Source organism: Limanda limanda, chromosome 10, assembly GCF_963576545.1.
Source record: "Limanda limanda chromosome 10, fLimLim1.1, whole genome shotgun sequence".
Taxonomy (NCBI): Eukaryota; Metazoa; Chordata; class Actinopteri; order Pleuronectiformes; family Pleuronectidae; genus Limanda; species Limanda limanda.
In genome coordinates this window covers 13495695-13520839 of record NC_083645.1, presented here as the reverse complement: position 1 = coordinate 13520839, position 25145 = coordinate 13495695, and the positions used below count along the sequence as shown (strand labels likewise).

Below are 25145 nucleotides of genomic sequence, written 5' to 3'. Positions count from 1 at the left end.
ATGTGGCTCCCCCTCCTCCCCCTCCTCCCCCTCCTGCTGCTCCGGTTCTCCGGGGTGGTCCCGGTGGTCGGGCTCAACACGTGTCAGAGCATCGACCTGGACGCGCAGAAGTCGCGTCGCATCGAGGCGGTGCGCGGGCAGATCCTCAGCAAGCTGCGCATCCGCAGCCCCCCCCCCCCGGAGGACGAGGACGAGGAGCCGCCCCCCCCCCCGCGGCCCGTGCCGCCGGAAGTCATGCTGCTGTACAACAGCACGCGCGAGCTGCTCAAGGAGCGCGCGCGCCTGGCCGAGTCCACGTGCGAGCGCGAGAGCAGCGAGGAGGATTATTACGCTAAAGAGGTTCAGAGGATCGACATGACGTCACGGGTTCCTGACACCAGTGAGTCCCTGTGGGGGGGTGATTGAGAGTGTGTGTGTGTGTGTGTGTGTGTGTGTGTGTGTGTGTGGGAGTGGGTGTGTGTGTGTGTGTGTGTGTGTGTGTGTGTGTGTGTGTGTGTGTGTGCGTGTGTGTGTGTGGGTGTGGGTGTGGGTGTGGCCAGGGGCCTCCAGGGCCAGAAATTAACCTGATAACCTGTAGAAATGATCCAAATGAAGTGATAAAGTAATTGTTCACAACCTCTAAAATGAAACCACTCCATGGTTTCCCTTCTTTTTGAAAGGTATGAAGAGTTGAAAGTATCCACTTGGTCACATGCAAATGTTGGAGGAATGTTGCTGAAGACTCTTCATCATACTGTTTGTCACTAACCCTCTTTCTCACCATTTGAATCTTCTTGTGACCCCTCAGACACATAATGGGACTTCATTAATGTCTCATTATTATCGTACTGATCCCTTTTAATTTAGTGAATAACATGTCAATAATAAAGTGAGATGAATTAGTTATAGACTTCACCTCCATCTGTAATGTTCAAAGTCATCAGTGGCGACAGATTTTACTTAATCAAATAAGTCTGTAGATATTTACAGTATTTGTTTCAACCTGTGTTCAAAATCACCCTCATATAACGAGTATCAGCTAAGAAACTTATTTGTAAAAAATTGTTTTTTAGCATTTAAATGCAGCCTATTTTGATACCTGGCTGTAATATGTTCTAATTTAATTGTAAGCAACTAAATGGACATTTTATTAATTAATTTCTTATTATTAATGTTTCCCCAGGCGTTGCAGTTGTTGACACTTATATGAATGAAATGTGTACAACAACACTAAAGTGTTATATAAACATTCATGTATGAATGAATGAACTGAATGAACTGAAAAGATTCAAACTAGCAGTGTAAAAACTATATAATTTAATTTTAAAAATGGTAATTATAAAATAAAGTACCAGTATTTTAGAAGTTCATATAATCACAGTATTTTCACATACAATATATCAACAGAAACAGTGGTTGTCCTTGCCTGGTCAAACAGGAGTGATAGTGGAGCTGCGTAGTGGTGTTTGGAACAATGACGGGGGAGAAGTTAAGTTATCAAGAATTAGCCTCTAAATTCAGCACATAAATACATGACTGTTTAAGTGACGGCTGATGTTTCTTACAGTAAAACCCATGTATGCAACAGTTGCCCATCTATTATACATTAGACCAGACACATTTCCTCACAAGGCTTAAGCATATCATTTAGTTTGGAGACGCTCATCAGCAGCAATTAAGTCTGAGACAATGCATCAGTCCCACAGCTCTGTTTTAACCAACGGCTCCAGTACGATAGTGTCTTAGAATTTGAAAGAAGTTGTTGGAGCTTCAGTCATCTGTGTGTGTTCTTTTTTCCCCGTCCAGACGCATTGCAGCCGGACGCACCCAACCCCCACCACAGAGTCGTGCACTTCGACGTCAGTGGAGTGGACCTGACCAACAGCACCCTGTTTATGGCTGAGTTCAGGATCTTCAGAGCTCCCAACCCGCAGGCCCGGGCCTCAGAACAGAGAGTGGAGATCTATCAGGTAAAGAGCAGCGTGACGTCATAGAGCACGACCATGAGGCACCAGCAGGAATATCAGTGAGAGACAGACCCATTTTTTAAGCTCTTACAACCAAATAAACCTCTTTTTTTCTAATGGAGCAGACACTAAATCCCTCAGAGGAATCAAGTGTAAAAAACAAAGTGACAAGTGTATACTGTATAGGAATATGTATGTATAAGTATGTATGTATCAAACCACTGAGAAATCCTTCCCACTTCTTTCTTCTTTATGAAAAACAACGTTCATGTGCTTGATACAATTTAAAATGGTATTTTTGATTTCAAGCCAACAAGACTATTACGATAATAAATCTTTGTCAGTGAAGCTGAATTTGCATGTCGGCTTCAAAGAGACATTTTAAACCTCTCAGAGAAAAATGTTGGCCCCAGGAAAAAGTCACATAATTGAGATGTCTGATAAACGTTCTGCAGGTTATTATGGTTTTTTTTAATGATACAATGTTGTGATCTATGCCTTTCATGTGTTATATAAAATCTATGGAGGGTAAACTCACTGTTCCCTGAAACACAGTGGAAACTATCCTGTCAGGAGGAAGAGAAGATGTTCTGTACATCAGCTCCATCACTGTCTCCTGTGCTTTCTGTGTCAGCTGCTGATGCCAGATGAGGACAGCACCTCCACTCAACGTTACATCGACTCCCGCACCGTCAAGCCCCGGGCAAAGGGATCCTGGATCTCTGTGGACGTCACAGAGACCATTAAGGACTGGTTGTCAGACACAGGTCAGCTTCAGCACCAGGCATCTGTTTCCCACAATGGTCCATAGAATCTATGGTTGTTTACTTTACCATCATGTCTCTTCTTCTTCTTGCTTCAGAGAATAATCTGGGCCTGAAGCTGGGCGTCCACTGTCCCTGCTGCACCTTCGTCCCGTCCACCAACAACATCGTTCCCAACAAGAGTGAGGAGCTGGAGGCCCTGTTTGCAGGTTTGTTGCAGGCTAACATACATATGTATATATTTTTTTATTTCTGTGTCATGCCAATGGATTTGGTCCATCTCTTGTTTGGATTACAAAACTGGTATAATGGTCAATGTCTGCATTTCTATAGTGTTTTTCTAGTGTTAATGAACGACTCCAAACACTTTACAGTAAAGTTGTGGCATTCACCCTTTCACAACACACACAGTCATCTGGGGCAAGTTGGTGTTCGTTTTTTTGCCCAAGGACACTTTGGCACGCAGAATCACGGGAGAGTGGGATCAAACCGCTGACCCCCCGGTTAGTGGACGACCCGCTCTACCTCCTGAGCCACAGCAGCCCCTAAATTTAAAAAAGATACGCATCCTCCTCCAGTATTTGACATATTTGGGAATAAGAAAAGAAAGAGAGAGGACACGTCATGTTTGCAAAATCTTGGTTTACTATAAATGTATAATAGATGATTAGAGTGGTTTTCTGTGGCTCAGATTACCCCAGAGCAACAATAAATCTTAAAGTGCACTTAGATTTTTAGCTTGAGGGAAGATTGTCACACCACTCTAGCCATGAGAGCGAGTTCCCTGGGTTTCTTTGAGAAACTGTTTCCCATCAAGGGGAAGACCTGGGATTTTAAGGCTTTCCTGTCTGAAGAGGTTGTTTGTCTCCAGATCTCTGGTCAAGAAAGATCAGACGTTAAACTGACCACGACATAAAAACAAATAAATCAATAGACATGACAGGCAGTGAGCCAAAAGTGTGATGAAATACAGTATCGATCAGACAGAAGTTAAACCACAGTTCAACAGTCTCACCCACAGGCGCCATGATGATGAGAAATGTGTCTTTAACAGGTTCGGTAAATGGCTTTGTTGAGGCATTAAAAGCACTTTTTCTGCAAAGTAATAACCCTGCAGGTCACAGAATGTGAAGGTAAAGTGTACACTCCTCTGGAAGACGCCTCGAGGGATTCTGAGTCACTCGCAGAGAAACTGCTCTTTTACACACCGTGACACTGCTGAATACCAGACTGTCTGCCTTACTTCATTTAGGCCCCAAATTATGGCACTTTCCTCTCAAAACTCAGTTGAGCCAAGTCAGGTTGGAAGAAAACCTTTTTTTTGATAAAGTGACACAAGCTTGTTTTGAGCTCAGAGAAAGATCATCGCTCCTGGCCTCGGAAGGAACATCATGGATATGTTTCAAAATGTTATTTGGAGGAGAATGTGTAAGTTTTGGGTATAACTGCATATGCACTGTATCTTTTTTCTGGTTGTCAAATTATGCAAACCACAGGAATTAAAAAATAACCATGGTATTAATGCAGTGGCTCCGAATCAAACAGCCTTTTCACAGGTTGCATGAATCAGTTGAAATAATGATTGATGTTGTCTGAGAAAGTTTCATGTGAATAGTTTTTGTAATCCTGCTGAGAGATAATTATTCATTACTTCATGATAAAGATGAGAGAGTATCTGACATATAAAGGTTATTGTGTAGCACAGTCCTTATCTCCTCTCTTGTTCAGTATTGTGTGACTCCTCAGTGTTCATCCATTGGATCTGTTTGTATTATAAATCTCGATATACAGTGGAAATTGTCACGAAATTGATAAAATATCTGGAAGTAATTACACATTATCTCTGAGATGTGATGGAGTAGTAGTGTTAAAGTATCATATCACCGAAATATTGAAGTAAAGTTACTGGGAATTCTACTTCAGTACATTACTTGAATAGATGTGATCTGTAACTCTCTGTTTTCCGCAGGTGTTGATGACGAGCAGCTTCGTCAGTTAAGAAAACCCGGTCAGGTCAAAGGTCAGGCGGATTTCAGCTCCAAGACGCCGCACCTCATCCTCACCCTGCTGCCCAGCGACAGAGTCGAGAACCCGACCAAGAGGAACCGCAAGAAGAGGGCGGCCGCCACAGAGACCACAACCTGCTCCCGGTAGGCCGCCCTGTGTGTGGTTATGACTGACGGCACTCACACTGTTTCCAAGATTGGTAGTTGTATAATTTGGAGATCTAGTTGTTGTGGTTGGGGGATTTCAGTTTTTTTCCTCAGACTATTGTGTGGCAGCAGTAACAATGGTGACCCTGTGTTCAGACTGCTGGCCAGCAGGCATGCAGTGTTTTATTTAGACTACCTCACGCTTCAGGGGAAAACTCTGGCAACCCTGCACCCTCATTACCTTGTGTTGGCTGCTTCTTCAATGGTGACCCACGGTCATTTTCCCATGACCCAACTTTGGGCCATTGCCCCAGACGTTGAAGAGCAGGATGGGAGCTGAAATGTGTTTGTGTGTCTGTCTGTGTGTCTCAGTGGCTCAGACCAGGGCTGCTGCTTGCGCTCGCTCTACATCGACTTCAGGCGTGACCTCAACTGGAAGTGGATCCATGAGCCCAAAGGCTACAAAGCCAACTTCTGTGCCGGCAACTGTCCTTACCTCTGGAGTGCCAACAACCACTACAACATGGTGAGTGGGCATTCATATCAAATCATAACCTGAACATCTATTTTTCGCAGAGACTGAAACATTTCTGTCATACCCAGTATCAAAACAAGTTCCTGGCATTTAATGCCTAATTACTAATTTGGTTTATCAATTTTCTTCTGGTTCATTTAACATTTTGTTTTCTTTTATTAAATGGAGAAAGGTGCTTTGAAGAAAAAAATCATTTTTAAAGCAGCAGTTTGATACCACTGCCTGGTTCGGTATGAATTTAGCAGACAGCCTGGCATCACTAAATCTAATAATTAACACATTAATCATGATTATATGATGTTTGTCTTCCTGTGTCGGCCGAGAAATAGCTTCAGTAAACAGCACTCCCTGATACCACAACCTGTTTTTGTAGGAGGGAAACAAACAAGGATTTTCTCAGAATGTTGAACTATTCCTTTAAAATGAAGTAGAGAAAAAGTTTTAGTGTCAAAACTCTTATTCAGGCCATTTCCAGCCCTGTACTTTATGACTGGGCACAGGCACAAATATGTTCTTATGTTTGGTTTAAGAACAGCGGCTCATTTAGTTTCTGCTCTCAACCGAGAAACACAACATCACAAAAATATATGAATGAATGAAACCAACAAGCAAAAACACATGTGCACAATTATATTTCGTTTAACATTTTAGATGCACAGTGACAGAGAGGCAATCAAATGCTAAAAATGTCTGATCAGTCACGAACACATTCAAACAAAAACATCTTCTGAAACGTCAGAATAATCGACGTAGCTCCTCAAGCTCTGTGGTGAAAATACTGCGGTTTGGAGCAAACTGAAATCCAGGCTGTAATGTACAGAATCCTAGACTGTGGCATCTTAAACATTTTCCCTAAAAAGAGCTTCATAGTTATTGTTTGTTGTAGTGAAACACCATGGTTAGCCCTGCTGTCGTAAGTGGGCGGTCACCTCGCAGACGCCTGCAGCAGAACATATAGGGTTACGCAACATGGCCTTTTCGTCTTGTAGCTTAGTGGCCTGTAATCACTTCTGATTTATTCATATTTATTTGAGATTTCAGATTGCTGCAAAAAGACCACTGTGACTTTGACTGACTCCGATGTTAATGTTAAAGTATGGGAAAAAGAAATATGTAAACACACTGGGGCCAGTGGGTATAACACCACTGGTTTACCTTGATTTGGCCATTATTGGTTAAAGGGTTTTAGTATTTTTAAACAAAATGTTTGGAGGAAACATTCCTGGTGCTTTTCATGGAGAGTTCAACTCAGGACTGTGTTTGTGTAGTTTGATCAAAGACATAAAAATCAAAACATTTTAGGAGGCAGGTTTATTTACTGACAGGATCAACAACAACTCTCACATCTGTAAAGTGAATATGAGGCTGAACCACCAGCAGCTGGTTAGCTTGGCTTTGCACGAAACACAATCACATGCATAACTGTCACAGGACAACCCTCCACCAAGACCCAATCTACTTTCAAAAATAATTCCCAAAAACATGTATTATTTTACCATTAAGATCCATGAAGTATTCTCTGAGAAAACAGTAAAATTATTATCTCACAATCTTAAAGAGAGTGATAAAAAAAAGTCCCGGATTTACATCCTGCTTTAGATTTAAAACCAGAATTCAATGTGTTCCTCACTGACCAATAACACATCCCTTCACCAATCTGCAGTAATTCATCCAGTAGTTTTCGCGTGATCCTGCCCACAAACAGACAGCTTTATTATGAAGTGAAACATATGTGTCCAGGTCTTTAAGTCTCCTTTATGTCTCTGTCCCCTGCTCAGATCCTGCCCCTGTATAACAAGCTGAACCCGGAGGCCTCCGCCTCGCCCTGCTGCGTCCCTCAGGACCTGGAGCCGCTCACCATCATGTACTTCATCGGCCGCACACCTCGTGTTGAGCAACTCTCCAACATGGTCGTCAAGTCCTGCAAGTGCCGCTGAGGGAGGAGAGCTCAGAGATAGAGGTCAGGGGGGGCAGACAGGAGAGGAATGATTACTGGACTAAAAAAAAACACCAACAAACTGCTTCGCTCGGGGGGGAAAATAACAGACGAGGACAGACGGATGGATCCTGTGTTCATTAATCTAGTTTGATCGACTTTAGCAGACTTTTTCCAAATATCAGGATTTTTTTTTCCATTTCTTTTCAGGCTTGAGAACGTATCAGAACATTTTACTTCATTTTCTGGAATTTTCCCTCTGATATAGGACACTGTAAATATGACACATAGCTCTATTAAACCTGTATTTGGACATCAAGAACAGGCTGTTGTGTGATTTGGCCACATCTGCTGCTGCATAAGAAAGATCCTTTTTATCAGGATTCTGATTGCACCTCGGTTGTGTTGCTGCGGCCGTGGGCAGCCAGACATGAGCTTGTTTGCTTTAGGTTTCAAGGTGTTGATTGGGAGGAGGCGGCGTGGAAAGGTTCTTGCAGACGGAGATCTTTAGGCGAGGGCGGCAGGCAGCAGATAGAAAAGAGAGAGAGGAGCTGTGTCCAGGCAGAGGCCCTGCCAGCTCTCTGCGGTCCCGGGCTGAAATCTGCCCGGCGTAAACAGGATGTGAAAGGTTTCCAGACACCGAGCCGACCACTCACGGAACGCTACATTTAAATGCTCCCCTCATCTCCTCTGTCTCTCACTCCCTCTCTCTCTCTCGCTGCTGCTCGAGGTTCAGGGATTTGTGGTGGGAGGAGAGACAGAGAAAAGAGAGGCTTTTGAAAATGAGACGTGGGATGATAGGGCTGCATTTGGAATGGATACAAGTTAGGAAGGTGGTATTTTGCAGCCTTAGCAAATTTGTAACTGTTTGGGTCGGGCTCAAAAATTCTGTAATCACACACTCTGCTCATTTTCTGAATGTATGTTTATTATCTTATTGTAAAAAGCTGTTGACTCATAGCTGTTCTTATGCCATGATTATATTCTGTCATACCTATGTTTATCATCAGTCTCTCTGATACACACACACAGACACACACGCACACACACACACACACACAAACACAGGCACACACCCAAGTATCCACATCGACCACTTTTGATAGAATGTCTAAATGCTGAAAATAAAAAACATCCCAAGGGCTCATTTTAAAAATAGGCCCTCTGGTATGCAAGTGGTTTGTGTGCGTGTGTGTACAGGGTGTGTGTGTCTGTATGTGTGTGAGTGTGTCTAAGTTTGCGCGTGAGTGTGGCTGGTGAGGTCATGCGTGATAGCACAGAAAATATATAAATTAATTTTATTGTGTTGTGTGTTAAAATCATCTGTCGGCAGATGTTACCCTGCATAAAGTGAGATGTATGTTTTCTATATCTTGAGGAGTGTGTGTGTGTGTGTGTGAATGCTTGCACAAATATCTTTGTGGGGACCATTTTGAGCGTAGACCTTACACAGTGAGGACATTTTGGGTGGTCCTCACTTTTCAAAGAGCTGTTTGAGGGATATGACTTGGTTAGAACTGATATGACTTAGTCAGGGTTAGGCATTTAGTTGTAAAGGTTACTGTAGGGGGCTAGGGAATGCATTATGTCAATGAGTGTCCTCACTAAGATAGAAGACAAATAAAAGCGTGTGTGTGCTCCAGGTATTTATCATGTTGTGGGGACCTACATCTGTAAACACACATTATGGGGACTTGTCTTCCTTTATTGGACAAAAATCAAGTCTGCATAATGTAAATCATTAGATCTTGAGGTGAATGTATGTTTTTAGGTTGAGGCTGAGGTTAAACTTTAAATTTGGGTTAATGGTTAGGGTTAGGTATGAAGGCCAAGTTTGGTTCTATACCATCATTGTGAGGACATGTTCACGTTGTGAGGACATTTTGGCTGTTCCTTACAAATTAAATTGGCTTTTTGAAGGCTAAGGCTTGGTTTTAGGGTTAGGGTTAGAATTAGGTTTAGGTTAGGGTTAGGCATTTAGTTGTGATGATTAGGGTAAGGGGCTAGGGGATGCTTTATGTCAATGAGTAATTTCACAACTATAGAGAGACGCACATATGTGTGTGTGTGTGTGGACAGTGAAGTTTGAGCTGAAAAGGAAGCTACCCTGTCTGACCAATACTTGGTCGCCAAAACGGCATCCAGTCGTAGATGTAAATACTCAAGGTGCATTTAAGGGTTAGGTAACACATTTTCTCATTTATCTTTAATAACATAATGATGGTTTGTTTCATATTCAGTGGAGGTAAATGGGATTTATTTTTCATACAGTCTTGTAACAGTTTCAATTAAAAGTGTTATAGTTAGATATTCAAATCATGTTTCTGCAGAGACTCCTGGAATTTCTCAGTGATGTTAACACAACAAACAAAATGACATTCCCCCCTTTTGCCTGTGAAAATCTGGGCATAGAAAAACCCAAACTGTTTTGCCAGACCGATCACTGAGGGTGAAGAAACACAAAGTGGAGTTTTTATAATCTGGATCAACCGGGCCCTTAAATGGTCCGTCACCATAGCAACAGTGCTTCTGCAGTCGTATAGTTGGCAGTAAAGTCTCACTGGTGGAACTCACACCACTATGAAGTAGCTGAGGATTTAAACAGCAGCTTTTATTCGACTGTGGTATGTGTCATGGTCGTGGTTTAGACGTGATAATGCTCTTGAGACTTGTGTAAAACGAATTAGTCAACAGGAAGCAGCAGTGGTACGCATTAAAAGTTTATTTACTCCCATAATGTGTGAAAGTTCCAAAGAGTATTTTCGTTTTATGCCACTTTATACTTTTACTACACATGATTCTCCTTTATACTGCTCTATACATTTCCTCTTACAGCTGTAGTTACTAGTTATTTTAAGGAAGATTTTAAATACAAAACACACTTTTGAGTTATGAGCTCAAAATATGATGCATTTTAAACTATCAAACTGTATTTGAATCATAATATAATTCCGCGATGCAGATTAAATCATTCAATCATATTATTGTGAAATTATCACCCTTCATTTCTTATTAAGAGTTTGTAAGATTGAATTTGAACTTCTTTTTATCATCATTTTTATCAAACAGAAAAATAACACAGACAATGCCAAAAACATACAAGAACTGACCATTTACCTTCACGCGCACACACACACACACAGACACACACACACTTACCTCTGTTCATTTCAGAGACTAATTAATGACTTGTTTGGCCAATTCAGTCACAATATTATAAACAATATTTTGAATAAAAACATAAAAAGGACTTCAAGAAACGGTTGTGGACCACAGATAAAAAACTGTTCACCTCCATTATGCTAAATATTATACATGGATATGTAAAATAAATGTTTCTTCATTAATTTTGGTCAACCAAACTTTTAATATTTTTAATATCTGACTTCAATCGTTGCTAAAGATACGTCTGTCTGTCTGAACTGAGGAGAGATAGGTTTTTATATCCGAACTGTTCTCCAGCTATTCCTGTAAAAAAAAAAATCTAAGCCACAGTGAGAATGCTGTGTGTGTTTGTGTGTCTGTGTGTGTATGTATGTGTATGTGCGTGCGTGTCAGAGTGCTAGTGCATGAGTTGTGGTGAGGCTCCCTCCCCCCTGAGTAAACTTGCCCCAGCATCTGTTAGTCTTTTCCACTTAACTACCCCTTGCTATATCCAACCTGTATTTATCCCACAGCAGAGCGCCCTGCTCTGTCTCATACTGGGTCCCACTGTCCTTGGGAGGGGAGTCTGCTGTGGATGTCGACCCCCGCTCACTCACACATACACACAGATCCGGCTTGTATGGCCATAGAAAAATACATTATGATTTATGACTCTTGTTCCTGACACACGCCCCTCACTCGTGTTGTAAAATAGAGCCTTTGATTAAGGTTGTAAAAAAACAATTCTCTCCCACATGCACCTCCTGGATCCGTCCGAATCAGCCAGATTGCAATCATTCCCTGTTTTTTTCTGAAAGTTAAATTGAAATTCTGCTCTCGAGGCAACAAAACACCAGGAACCAGCAGCATCTCCTTTTAAGTTCTTCTTTACCAGTAAACAGGAGATACTGATCTGGGCCCATAGCCTTATTGAAGCCATATCCTCCAGGCAGTTCATCTGGAGAGCAGAGCGGTGTTGGAGGCCCTGCTGACACCAAACCCACAGAGGCCTGGCTGTTCCGTTGTTAAACAGATGAGGGCGACATCCTGCGAGTCCTTTCCTGTCATTGATTCGTGTCGGGCTGATGTTTTTGGATTCAAGCTAAAAATCTGTATTTACCGTCTCACTGCTCAAACCTAGTTCTACATTACAATTACCAATGAATTTGAAAAAATCCTATGTAATCTATTACATTTTAATGAACGTTTACGAACACTATTATGCTCAGTGTTTGTTGACATTGTCTGAAATGTGTAAACTCTGGTAGTTTGTAACTGAGGTCACAGTTAAAGGTGTTTTTTACTTGAATACATTATATTTAGAAGAGTTTCTAACCTTTGGTCCCACACACAGAGGTTGGAGGGGATTAAACACAAGAGGAGTAGAGTGATAGAAACACCTCTGACTTGAATGAACACCATCACTAATTATTAACTCAGTGCATTATAATACTTTCAAGCAAATCAATAATATTAGACTGTCTACGTGTACCTGATAAAATGACAGATTCCTTTATATCAAGCCAAATGTCCCCTTTGTAAAGTTCAGACCAACCAATTATTGTATAACCCAAATCAAGTTAGTAGCAATAGTAAATAAAGTACAATAAATCTACTAACTACTTTCCTACAGGTTGAAACTTTTGTTCAATATAATAAATGTTAATTTTTTTTTTACAATATGTTGTCTTTTTATGTCCTTTTACTGGTTTCCTGATAACTTAAGTAAACAAATACATTTTGTGCAGAACAATATTTATATCTAGTGAAAAACTAGAGGGATAAAATTGCATGAAAAGAAAATACTTATAATTTACATTTAACCACTGGGATTTACTTTTAGGAAAATGTATTAAGATTATTTAAATGTTTAGATGAAGGGTTCAGGTAAAACAAACAGTGTCCTCTATCGGAGATAGAAGTTTAGAGTTTAACGCCACATATTTAGTCTAAGACTGATGAAAACTTGAGTCACCAGTGAGACGCAATTTAAACATCCTGACTCCCCACTTTCCTTTTTATTGCGTATAAAGAAAAACAGAGCAGGTCAGGAGTCTTACTCATAATGAACATGATGGTCAGCAGTTTATGTGAATATCTTTCTCCTTCCAGTCCACTGTCAACAAATTACAAAATATGTGGGAGCCTGAATATGTGTCTGGATACAGTGTGTTACTTATTTTGGCTCTGGCAGACGACGCGCTGTCACAAGAGCCCGGAGTCGTAGCTCCTGGTCCTGAGTAAGCAGGAAGTGATCCCCGACCACAGAGAGACAAGTTCATTCAGGACTTTCAGGGTTCAGGTCATTTCACATCCACTGCTCCTCCAGGGGACAGAGGACAACACACTTATTCTGCAACTCTGTATGCCACAGAGTTTATGTTGGCTTAAACAAGTTAAAATTAAAACTTTTTAAGAACATAATGGAGGAAATTTAAGATCCATCTAAGTAGAACAGATCTGAAGGAATAGTCCCAGAATGACTGACGCTTCTCCATATTGCAGATAAGGTGAAGTACCCCAGCAGAGAATAACTCAAACTACAGGCAGCAGGTATCCAGAGTTGTTGTTTTATTACATTGTGCAAACAAAAAAAAGTGTGCTGTATCATTGAGAAAGAACAACACACAGACATAACAAACTATGTATGCCATCCAAACAATATTGTAAAGCATGATGGAAGTAGCTTTAAATGAACATTAACACAACTAAGACCTGCCTAAAACGAATTAGGAACCATGCAGTATTTCAACAACGTATTTAAGACTTTTAAAAGCCTAGAATTCAAATTACTAAATTGAATTATTTTGTAAAAGGCTTTAAGACCCTGCAGAAACCCTGGTTGTAGCACAGTAAACAAAATGTTACTCTTGCACGGGTTCTACATTTTTATATATATACTAAAAAAGATATGTCAATCGAAGAGAGAGCAACATGTCTTTTTTGTTTTCCAAGAAGTTTCAAGAACTCTTTATTTATATTTTATAATATGAACTATTTTGAGTATTCAGAATTTTGTCCCTTTCCAGCATTAACACACTCAGATACAGTTTAGAAATAGTAAGTAGTATATTCACACTTTTTCAACTTTAAGTTTTTGATTACATTCACTGTAAGTCTTTGTGTGCATCCCTGAAGTCCTCGAAACCATCCTCGTAAAAAATTAGATTGCCTTTATTGTCCTAAGTCCTCGAAACCCGCACTGTTTACATCTATGTTTACGAGCCTGACATGTGCGATGAGCTGTGACCATTTGATCAGACGAACAGTGTAAAGCCATTGGCTGGAGGTGTGATGTGTCATCAACGTGCACTGGAACGAGTAAGAAGTAAAAAAAATAAGAAAATAAAGCTCCATTCTGTCACAATAATATTAAAAAAATCCTAAAAGGCATCTGCACAGACAAGTCATGTTAGTGTCAAATAACAGTGTGTGTTAATAGAGATCTGATCATCAATAATCCCTTTAATGTGTCGCTGGAGGAGAATACAAGGCAGCTCAGAGAGTTCAGCAGACGACCGATAGCACTTCAAGTTGACGGGCACTCGATGGCACAGTCGGTAAACACCACAACATTAGAAATAACTTTGTTCGAGTATCTTTCTGACCACTTCTATCTGAGGCGAACACACGAAGATGCTTATCATGGTGTAAAGCAGCACAAACATTCAAACACAAAGCGGTGGACACAAACTGAACATTGAAAAACATTCAAGAGTCATTTCATGAACCAGCAGATTAAATAACTTTTAAGGGAAGTTGTTGGTCGTCCATTTTATCCTTCAAACGTTTGGACAGTTTTAAGATTGAAGGCTTTAATGGGTCAGGACGGTTTGAGCGTGAACACTGACGTACGGTTGTTGTGGTTCACGTCCTCCACCCACCACAGGGTTTCACCACAGGAATGTTTCTATAATTTGAGGTTGAAAGACACTGTGAAGAACTTGTGATTATCTTTGTTAGTAGATCGTGGCCTAAACAGCAGTCGCATTCATTATGGCACCTGCCGTGTGAAATCTTTCCTCTGTGCTTTTTCCCTTTTAATTTGATATTTCGTAACGTCATTTTTGATGTTAGTGGAAGTGGCCTCCACCTCAGCCGTAAAACCCTGCACTGAATTTAAGGCTGTTAGTCACACTTCAAATGTGAGCCTCACAAATCCACCTTCAATCTGACACTTAGTGAAGAATCTGTCTGAGCTCAGCGCCTGGAAGTCAGATCAACTTAGAGGATAATTATGTGTAATGATGTCTGGATCCTGATGTGACCTGAAAACTCGAGAACGCCGGCCAACTATTTAAGGCAGGTGTGGTCGGTTTTAAAGTCAAATATAAATCCCTCATTCGAAAAGGCCTATTTTTCTTTTTAGACTATTTTTTGAGGAAAAACCTGGAGTTTCTCTGTGGAGGAAAACAGCCATAATTCATCTATTGTGGAGATTTCTGTCCTGAGCAAATATCTATTGAACTTTGTCCCATCACAAAGTAACAAAGCAAAGTTCATGGGCTGACTTTGCGAGGTCAAACACAAATAGCTGGGGTCACCTGCTGACTTGTGAAGTGAGATGTGGATATGGTTTGCATGTTGCTTGAGTGTCAGGTTTGTTGTTTGGGCTGTTTATGTGTTGTCGTGTCATGTTGTGGCTGTGGTGGTTGTCAGCGTGCAGGGGCGGAATCTGTCTGCTGCTTTGACGAGGGCAGGTCTGACAGAGAAGAGTCTGGGGGGGGTGTAGGGGGATTTGATGGTGGCTGCATGTCACTGTTGGGCTTCCTAACCTGCAGGGGGCTCCACCTGTGTGGCAGCTGCCTCCTAATGCTCCTCCTCTTAGGCTTCCGCGGCCGTTTCTTCTTTGCCTCGCTCGCCCCCGGCTGGGCGCGGTCGCTCAGCGTGTCCGAGGACTCGTCGATGTATGCTAGGTTCTCCCCGAAAAAATCCAGTAGCTGGCAACTGGCCGAGGAGGCCGTGTTGAGGGGAGGGGAAGGAAGGATAATTGACGGCGGAGAGTGACGTAAAAAGGGGGGAGGAGGGGAGGAGCGTGGGCGATAGGCTGGGGTATGTGTCTGTTTGTAGGTAATGTTTGCTACAGATCCCCATTTCTCTGCCGGAAGCCTTTTGTATTTCTCTTGTACTGCGTCCATGTCTGCGGCTCTCACTCCTCCCTTCTCCATGGTGCTGATGGTGCAGCAGGGCTGGAACTGCTGGAGCGCCAGGAAGGAGGAGGAGCCAGAGGAGACGTCTGATCTGGAGTCATACGGAGACTCCGATCCAGACAGAGATTCTCCCTGCATGGCTGCAGCTGCCGCGTTCAGCTTTGAGGTGGAGACGGCCATCGGGACGGAAAACGAGCGAGCCAGCAGGTGAGGAAACGACCGTCGCTCCACGTGCAGACCCACAGGGGGGTCGACCCTCAGCCCAGGCCCTGCTCTCGGGACTGTTCCCCCTCCAACCGCACTGACCCGTGGCCTGGACTTCACCACCACCGCCCTCTCCATAGACGAATGGGCCTCCAGCTGGCTAGTGGAATTGGAGAGACCACCCCAGCGGTTTGGCAGGTATCCATTCTGAGATCCCACTTGATCCCAGTACCCCAGAGTGCCCTCGGCCCCCCGACGGACGCGCCGGCGCTCACTGCGTTTCCAGCGCCGGCGCTGCAGGAGGAAGGGGTCGTTGAACTCCAGAGGGTTTGGGATGCGGAAGTCCATGGACATGTTCTGGATGTTCTGGGTCCAGTCTGTGGCATGGGCTCTCAACTCTTCCATCTGAGCGAGGGAGAGACACGTGATCAGCAAAATAAAAAAAGATAATAAGTGCAACTCTTCCTCTATTGGTAGATATTCCTGCACCACACATCTCTTACCTCAGCGCGAGTCCTCTTTGACAGCACCCTCAACCAGTTGCCAATCATGGTGAGGACGGAGGCAAAGTAGGCGAGACCAAAAACTATCCACAACCACACCAAAGGCTTGAAGAACAAGCCGTCCTCACGACCACCACCTGGACACAGAGACGGTGGGATTGAATGTGGTGTGGTGTTCATACAGTAACATCTCCTGAGTCAGTCTCTTCTATCAATCGTTTCTTTTCCCCCCAGTTTATTTATCGGAAAAGGATTACTATACATAACAGAAACTATCTTTGTGGAAAAAAATGTTAACATGTAGTTTGACTTTTTTTCTCTAGTCCTTTTCCCATCTACTAACATGCAGGAAGCAGGGTTTATGATCTATATTACAGCCAACCACCAGGGGGCTGTCATTGCACTTTGGCTTCACTTTTGGAAAGCCGTCATGTCTTCCATCTGTATATTCAGTCTATGATCTCCCCACAATGGATAGGGGTCAGTGGTCAGGGGTCAGGGGTGCAGTTTCAGTTTGAGGCTGTAGACTTTAATGAAGAGGTCAGTAGCTCTCATCACTACACCAGTGGCTCTCAACACATTTGAAACAAGTTGCTAAAGCACTTTGAGTGGTCAAATACCGACCATTTACCATTTAAGCCAAATTCACATTGAAAAACTGAAAACAGCTTTTGACCACAACAGTCCAAAAGCCAGAATCCTCTTTCTATTCTGTCAGTACCTGGTACGTAGTCTCCGAAGCCGACAGTGGTGAGAGTGATGACGACAAAGTAGAGAGACTCCAGAAAAGACCAGTCCTCCACTCTCTGAAATACCACCGTCGGCACGGCGAGGAAGATCAGACAACCAATCAGGATGGAGAGAACCGCCGAGATCACGCGCACTGTGGTCGGCCTGACCATACGTTTCTATGGTAGAGAAAGAAAATGGAAAATACAAGAGGCAGAGTGAATAATGATTCATTGAGGCTGTCGTGATAGTCATACATTTCAAAATGATAAAAAAAGACGACAAGGTAAAGAACTGGTTAAATGAAACACGTAAATCATTAAATTTAAAAGTTGACAACTCCAGTTTAACAGGGAATTAGATGGAAGACTTTTATTTCTGATGACCATAAATTAATGACATTTTTCAGAGCTGAGACAGCGATAAAAGAACAAAGGTGCAGATTCAGATGCGTATAAATCCCAATGGGATTTGGTGTTCGGGGCAGGACAGACAAATCTCACCAGAAACATGGTTTCAATCTTGGCCACCGCTCTGCGCAGCACGGTGCCCATGTGATCGCTCACTCCAGCCAGCAGGATGCCAAACATGGGGATTCCCACCAGAGCGTAGCACACGCAGAACAGCTGACCGTACCACGTCCGAGGAGACAGGTTCCCAAAGCCTGGAACAAAACCAACAACACTGACCTGTAGCTAATTATATAAGTAAATATCTATCTCATTAGGACAAACAGGAGGGGTCGGAGTCTTGAATTCATACAAATATGAGGGTCCAGTTCATTAGATGCCTAATATTAAAGATATATCCATCCATTATCTGTTTATCACTTGAGGGTCACAGGGAGCTGGAGCCAATCCCAGCTGACTGTGTGAGAGGATCAGCAGAGCCAGTGTACAGAGACAAACTATGATCATACTCAATTTACAGTCTAATTATCCTAACCACAACCTGCATGTGTTTGGACTGTGGGAGGAAGCTGGAATACACAGAGAAAACCCACACACACCTGTGGAGAACAGAATGAACCCGGCTGAACCAGGATTTGAACTGGGAACCTTCTTACTATGATGCGACAGTGCTAACCAGTGCATTAAAGAGACGAAAATAAGAAATAGTACATTACTACTTTATAATTTTTAAGAAAATATACATATAATGTAGTTTACTGAAAGGCAGTCATCAGTGGATCAAAATGTCTGTTCCATTTATAATTCTTTCATACTGGCCAAGTTTTTTGCTGCTTTGACATGTTGGTGTTATTAAATGTCCAATCAGCAGTTTGTCAGAACACATGTACACTTCGTCAGCATTATTCATACGGTCCTGAGTCAATGGAAATGTCAACGAACCAAAGCCTCATTCACAAAACACAAAAAGAAGTTCTTGGAAGAATCAGGACAAACTAAATGTCAGATATGAATAAGAGGCTGAGCAGAAGACTCCTGAGTCACTGTGACCTACTCACAGTCTGTGATGCGACTCATCATGTCAACAACTGTGCAAATTTAAATCATAATAAATTTGCAAAAGCAAACAAGTGCAAAATAAACAAAAGCATTTTTTAGATGCTAGTAAAATTAATAAATATCACGTCGGCTCATCTACAATGGGAAACACTGGGGATGATAATTTGTGCGACTAGACTGTGGAAAAATACTGTTTGCAGAACTGATGACATTTCCCAGCGGTATGCCGTTAAATCGTCACAAACTGAAATAAAAAAATGTTCCATCGTCTGAAAAAAATGAGAGTGAAGAAAAGCTCCTTTGTGAACGTGGCCCCAGGGCCCGAGCGCAGATCTGCTGAATATTACAGACACTCACTGTGGAAAATTGTTTTCCTGTTAATCATTTCCACTGTATATCAGGTATGTGATCTTTACAACAGAGGTGAGGCATTTTATAGTTGGAGGATCTTCACAGTTCCTCCTGAGTGGAGGTGCTGGCACCTACCTATGGTGGTGATGATGGTGCCACAGAAGAAGAAGGCGGAGGGTCCGTCCCAGCGGCTGGTGAAGTTACCGGACAGTCTGCTCACATCCAGGCCTGCGTCTACTGCAGACACCACCCCCTGCAGGCCAGGGACGGAAGATAATTATTTCAAAGTAATGTGATGTCACTTTAGTATAATACATAATTTAATATTTAACATTTTAAACTGTTTCATATCGTTAACCTTCAATTTTTTACCTGTAAAGCATCTTGAAACTGTTTTGTAGGTGCTATATTAAAATAGTTATTTATTTTTCTTATGTTAGATGTCTTTTTTTGTGTAGTGCACCTTTAAATTGACATGCATCTTTTGTCTTGTAAAAAAAATTTCAGAAAAGAGTAAAGTTTGTATTCATTAAATAATGTTGATACCTTCACCAGCTTGTGGAAGTCCAGCTCAGTCACACAGGAGTTATTATCCAGGAAGGTTTGCTTGGTTCTCAGAAGGTCTGCGTATGACGAGCTCTCCTTGGGGGCCTCCAGGGTGCTGAAAACCAGCGCCCCCATCCCCAGGTACAGCATGACCCCAATCAGCAGGGCCAAGAGGGTGGTGTACCGCATTTTCTCCCCGCCGGCCCCCCCGGCCCTCCAGGGTTAGAGGTCAGAGCTCAGATGCCAGGATCTGGTCGGGCTCTCAGTCAGGATACAGTGGGGCACAGCTGGCCATAAACAGGAAGTTCCTTTACTGTGTGTGTGAGCATAGAAACATGTAAACAGGTAACGAGAGTTCCTGGAAGGCTGACAGATATTAACATTTATTTATAAATCTGTGCGTCAGTGTTTGACGGGGATTATGCAAATAAACAGTAGCTGAGAGGAAAAGTGAAAAGTTAAGAGCTACTTTGGGGTAAAATAACATCAAAATAACATTTGAACTGTACAATCTGTTCAGAGAATACAGTGGGATTAGTGTGAGAGCAACATCATCCAAGAATAGGTTCAGATAATAATGTTGTAGTTTGTAATATTGCATTTTCATTGTAAGGACTATGAAAAAATGATAAGTTGCTGCAATTTTTATTCCTGTCCATAGTATCTGCAAAGAGGAATCTTTTATAATCTGATTCATTAGTTAGGAAGGGACTAATCAGTAGGAATGATCTGTCATCACATAGCCTTAAAAACAATTACAATACAAGAACATAATTGATAATACAGGGTGATGTAGCCCAGTATCTTTAAACATGGTTTCAAATGCAGAAAGAAAATATGGGACAGTATCTACAGTCCTCATTTGGTACAGTTTAGACAAAGCTGAGTTTATCTATTCAAGTGGTTAACCATGAACATGTATCAGTCATTCAGTGAATGAATTCTGAACAGAACAAGGACTGTGGCTTTTTTCCCTGACTCTAAACCTGTTACCAAACTTCACTCTTGCCTCAACGGGATTTAAAGCCTGTAGTTGTGTCTTTTATGGAGAAAAATACTGTGTCGTGACCTCAAATCTGAACCAATTCTATGTCAGCAGTTACTATGGTGATATGAGGATCCTTAAATACATTGTACAGGTAGAATCAGGAGACGTGGAGCTTTTGAGTGATGTCTAATCTGTCAAAGTTGTGTGATGACTGATTCGAGTACAGACCACAACCCACCTGTAGAGCTACCAAGGCCAAAGTGTCCCACAGGTGTACTGGTGTGTTTCAAAGGGCTGAAGCTGAAGTTAGGCTTTACAAATTAGACAGATAACATACTCTTAGCCACAGGAGACATGTGACTGCTTTTACAGGCTGAGTAGAACTGATCAAGTCAAAGCTGAACTGAACGGTCCTTAAAGCCGCCAGGTTAACAAATACAGTTAGAGCAGTTTGTTTCCTCTGCGTCATTCTGAAGTCGTGTAAGATGACGATAAAGTCGAGCTCTGCGATCGAACCCGAACAAAAGGTGCAGTGTGTTGAAAAGGGCGTCCAGTGTTATCACAGCCAAATGCAGCTTTTATATTATATTATTGAAAGGGACTATTCTTCACTTTGACATTTCCTGGGGTTTCTTTTATGCCAGCTTTTGCAATAGAGGGATAAAGAACGTTTTATAAGTGAGCAGACGATAAAGAAAGTACCTTCAGCCGCTCATCCCATGTTAAAGCTCCATTGATCAGGTGACCGAGAAATCCTCGACTTTCTCTTTCCTCTGCTTTTTCTCCGGTTCGCTCGCGTCCTCTGGGTTCAGGAGTTGGATCGGTCCATTTCTATCTTCTCTTCTCTCATGAAAACAAGATGAGATGAAAGTAAAAAACACAGACGACTTGATTGAGTCTACAGGCACGTTGGCACAGTTGCGCTTCCCTCTCTGTTTTATTAGGTTATGAGAAGAATTGTTGAGTGTTCACGTTCACAAGTGAGCATTCACGTAGTTGGGACTTCGTCATAATAACCAGGGAGGGACTGACACACACCAGGCCGGCCTGCCAGCCGCCTCACACACGATTAGACTCTGCCAGAAGTCCAAACATACATCTTGACATTAATCGAAAACATGTTTATCCCTTATCTTCATTTGGCTTCTAATAATTTCTTTGAACCTTGTTTACCCTACACACACGCACACACATACACACAGATGAAACACACGGACAGACACACACAGATGAACTCACAGACAGTCAGACACACAAAGACAGACGAAACAAAGACACACACACACACAGCTGTAACACAGACAGACAGACAGACAGACACACACACACACACACACACACACAGACAAACACACAGACAGACACACACAGATTAACTCAAAGACAGTCAGACACACACAGACAGACAGACAGACACAGACGAAACGAAGACAGACCAACACAAAAATAGACACACACACACACAGATGAAATACAGACAGACAGACAGACACACACAAATGCACACAGACAGACACACACAGATGAAACACACAGACAGGCACACAAGCAGAGAGATAGACAGACACACAGACAAACAGACACACACAAAAACAGTCACACACACAGAATAACACAGAATAACACAGACAGACAGACAGACAGACAGACACACACACACACAGACAGACACACACAGATGAAACACACAGACAGGCACACAAGCAGAGAGATAGACAGACAAACAGACACAAGGACAGACACACACACACAGACATAGGCAGAGACACAGACACAAACACACACACACATATACAAACAGACAGACACATACAAACACACACAGAAGGACAGATGCACACAGAGATGACACATACACACAGGGATACAGACGCACACACACACACAGAAGGACACACAGAGATGACGCATACAGACACACACACACACACAGGAGCTTGTCTTTCTGCTCGTCTCCACATGACAATGTTCTGAGATTTCCCAGAGTCCCACCAACTGTTAGCATTCTGCGCTAATGGACCGCTGGCTCCTCTTCGTGAAGACAGTCTCTCTGCACTGACAGATATTATTAGTTATCGCTGTCTAAACCTAAGCTGGCATATTTTGATATTTTACTAAGATAGTGGGCGAGGGGCTTAGAGAGAGCCGGGCTGTGATCTTATCTGAAGTTAAACAGAGGGGCAGGTGGGAGGGGGGCATAAATCATGAGGTGATCTGTTTGAAAAGAAGCACAAGGCTGGAAGAAGATGTTCATGAGCTATTCTTAGCTTTTACATGTAAGGCAGGTGTGTTGTAGAAATCGCACCAAACTGAGCAACCACAGGAACTAAAACAAAAACTATAACAGCTGCAAACATCAGACACTTGTAACTAGTGTCTCCCTCAGGTTGTGTTTGTGTCCCCGTTGACGTCAGGCTCCGATTTAACAGCTGAAAAACTATATTGTAAACCCCCCGTCCAATCAGAAAGGCCTCGGGCTCAGTTTCTTCCTTTTGGCTGTATGAGCTTTGCTGTGCAGAGCTGTGCATGTTTTCAGACTGATAATATGAAACATACACATAACTGATGTTCACGTGCACTGAGATCATCGTGATTCCAGCAGTTTAACTTTGGAAATTATCCTTATTTCATGACATCTGTGTTTTGCAAAATGTATAAACCCTAATAAAAAGTAGTTGAAAAAAGCTTTTGAAATTCATAATATTGCATAGAATTCAAGGAGATTCTTTGACGAAAATAGAAATATCCAACACAAATTATAGTTCAAAGTTATAGATTATGTGTCTGTGCTCAAACATGTCAGTTAGGGTTTTAACATTGTTGTATCAGCATTTCTCATTTTTTGAGTTGTGTGTAAATATTCCTAGTCAAACTGATTATGTATTTCAGAAATCTACGAAATAATGATGAAATACTTCTTGACAGTGAAGTAAAAAAGTTAAATACAATTTTATAAAGGGTTTATGGAAGCTCTATATCTATGATTGATTTCAGTAAATCATACACAGCTCTACTTAACCCTAAGCTACATGTCTGATACTGTGGTTCATAAGACCACTCTGACCTGAAACATATGTCACATCATTATTCAAGATAATATGCAACATGCAAAAAAGGAGTGTGTAACATATAATTGTTTGAGGTACACATATAACTAACAACAGCAAATAATAACAGGGATTCATGACCATTCCTAGTTTGTATTAAGGGGAGGGATCACTACATAAGTTTATATATAAATATATATAAATCTTTAGTATTATTATATCAACACATATTGCTGTGGATCAATGAGGAAACAAAGGGTTAGAGACTCACATCACTGGATTTTAGTGACTGATGTGTTCCTGCTCTACGTCAGTTAACAGCAAGACGCCTGTTTGTGAATGTGACTCTGTCACAGTCTGAGAATCAAACACCTTTGTCCCACTCCTCCATCTGTGCCCACGAGCTGCAAGTAACCTCCAGAGTGAATGAGCCGTTCTGCAATTGAACATGAAGTAATTTAGAAGTTTACAGCGCTCAGGGGAAATAAAGCCCCATAAGATGTTATTACACCCCAAAGTATTTGACTCTTTTTCTCAGTGAGCCAACACTGACGTCAGAGCGGGATCACAGGTTTACAACTCTGCTTCTCCGCTTTAGCACACTGGGAAATACTGACGCAAAAAAAAGACATGATGGGATGGTTTTTGGCTAGAGACGTAGCCAAGAAAACGATAAGCTTTCTAAGAAAAATAACCTTTGAACAATTAGATACTATCAAATGCAAAAGCTGCAAACGCAGGAAGACAGTTGCATAAAACTTTTCTGTAGTTGAGATAACTTTTATGGGCATCGTCTGATTTTACAGCAGTCTGACAGTATTTCCTATATTTGGTCAACTTGAATCAAAAATGAGAAAGGAGCACACATGCAGACTAAATATAAATCCAAACATCATGCATCATCCAAACAAAATGTAGATAAGAGAGAAATCACTCTCATATTTTATTATTCATTTGAAAAAAAATTTTTTTTTCATGTCTTACCTTCAGTTTGGAGAAGTGTTGCTATCTCCTCATGCAGCATGTGCTGTTCTTTCACCATTCACCGAGGAACTGCGCGTGTGTGTGTGCGCAAGTCTGTGTGTTGTGAAAGTGCATGTGTGTTTTCTCCTTGGAAGGTGTTTCCCCATTCTTCTGACCCTACATCACTCTGACAGAGGAGAGCAGATTGGAGGAGGCGGAGGGGGAGAAGAAAGGGACGACGCGTGAGTGCATGTGAAGTCCATCGTCGCACAGCCAGTGTGATTTACTGCCTTCAACGCAGAGGAAGAGCAGAGGGCCCAGGGTTTCCTGAGCTGGACGTGGGGGGGCTCGGCTCTCTAAATCCTTCGCTTTTCCAACCCTTGTCTTTTTGGGAAGTAAAAAGGGACACTTGTTTCTTCAAAGTCAAAGTTATGCTCCAAACTATTTTTCTTGCGCTTGAGGAGGAATTGCCACATGAAATAAAACAGGCTCTGAAAGTTGGAGAGCCCAACTCGTCCATTCACCCTCTAATTCTCTGCTGCTTGAAATCTTTCAGTAGCTTCTCAACAACGTGTGCAGGACCAAGAGGCACAAAGACAGGACTTTGGTAATTGAGGAAATACTTATGTGATTTAACCAAGATATTCCACTTATACTCTTTGAGGCTCTCGTCAGGAGTAAAATAACTAAAAAAGTCCTCACACACACGGACAGCGG

General features: G+C 42.1%; 2 protein-coding genes across 2 annotated transcripts; one reads left to right on the top strand and one right to left on the bottom strand.

Moving 5' to 3' along the window:
• Positions 1-7335, top strand: tgfb5 (transforming growth factor, beta 5). The gene is made up of 7 exons (XM_061079658.1): positions 1-379; positions 1786-1949; positions 2581-2713; positions 2809-2919; positions 4680-4860; positions 5236-5389; positions 7177-7335. The coding sequence occupies exons 1-7, from the start codon at positions 1-3 to the stop codon at positions 7333-7335; spliced, it is 1281 nt and encodes a 426-aa protein (XP_060935641.1).
• Positions 7336-15133: 7798 nt separating this feature from the next.
• Positions 15134-19628, bottom strand: kcnk4a (potassium channel, subfamily K, member 4a). Its single transcript, XM_061079126.1, has 6 exons — positions 19431-19628; positions 19020-19137; positions 17568-17728; positions 17057-17243; positions 16336-16472; positions 15134-16237 (listed from the first exon to the last, which is right to left on the bottom strand). The coding sequence occupies exons 1-6, from the start codon at positions 19617-19619 to the stop codon at positions 15134-15136; spliced, it is 1896 nt and encodes a 631-aa protein (XP_060935109.1). The 5' UTR covers positions 19620-19628.
• Positions 19629-25145: the final 5517 nt, after the last annotated feature.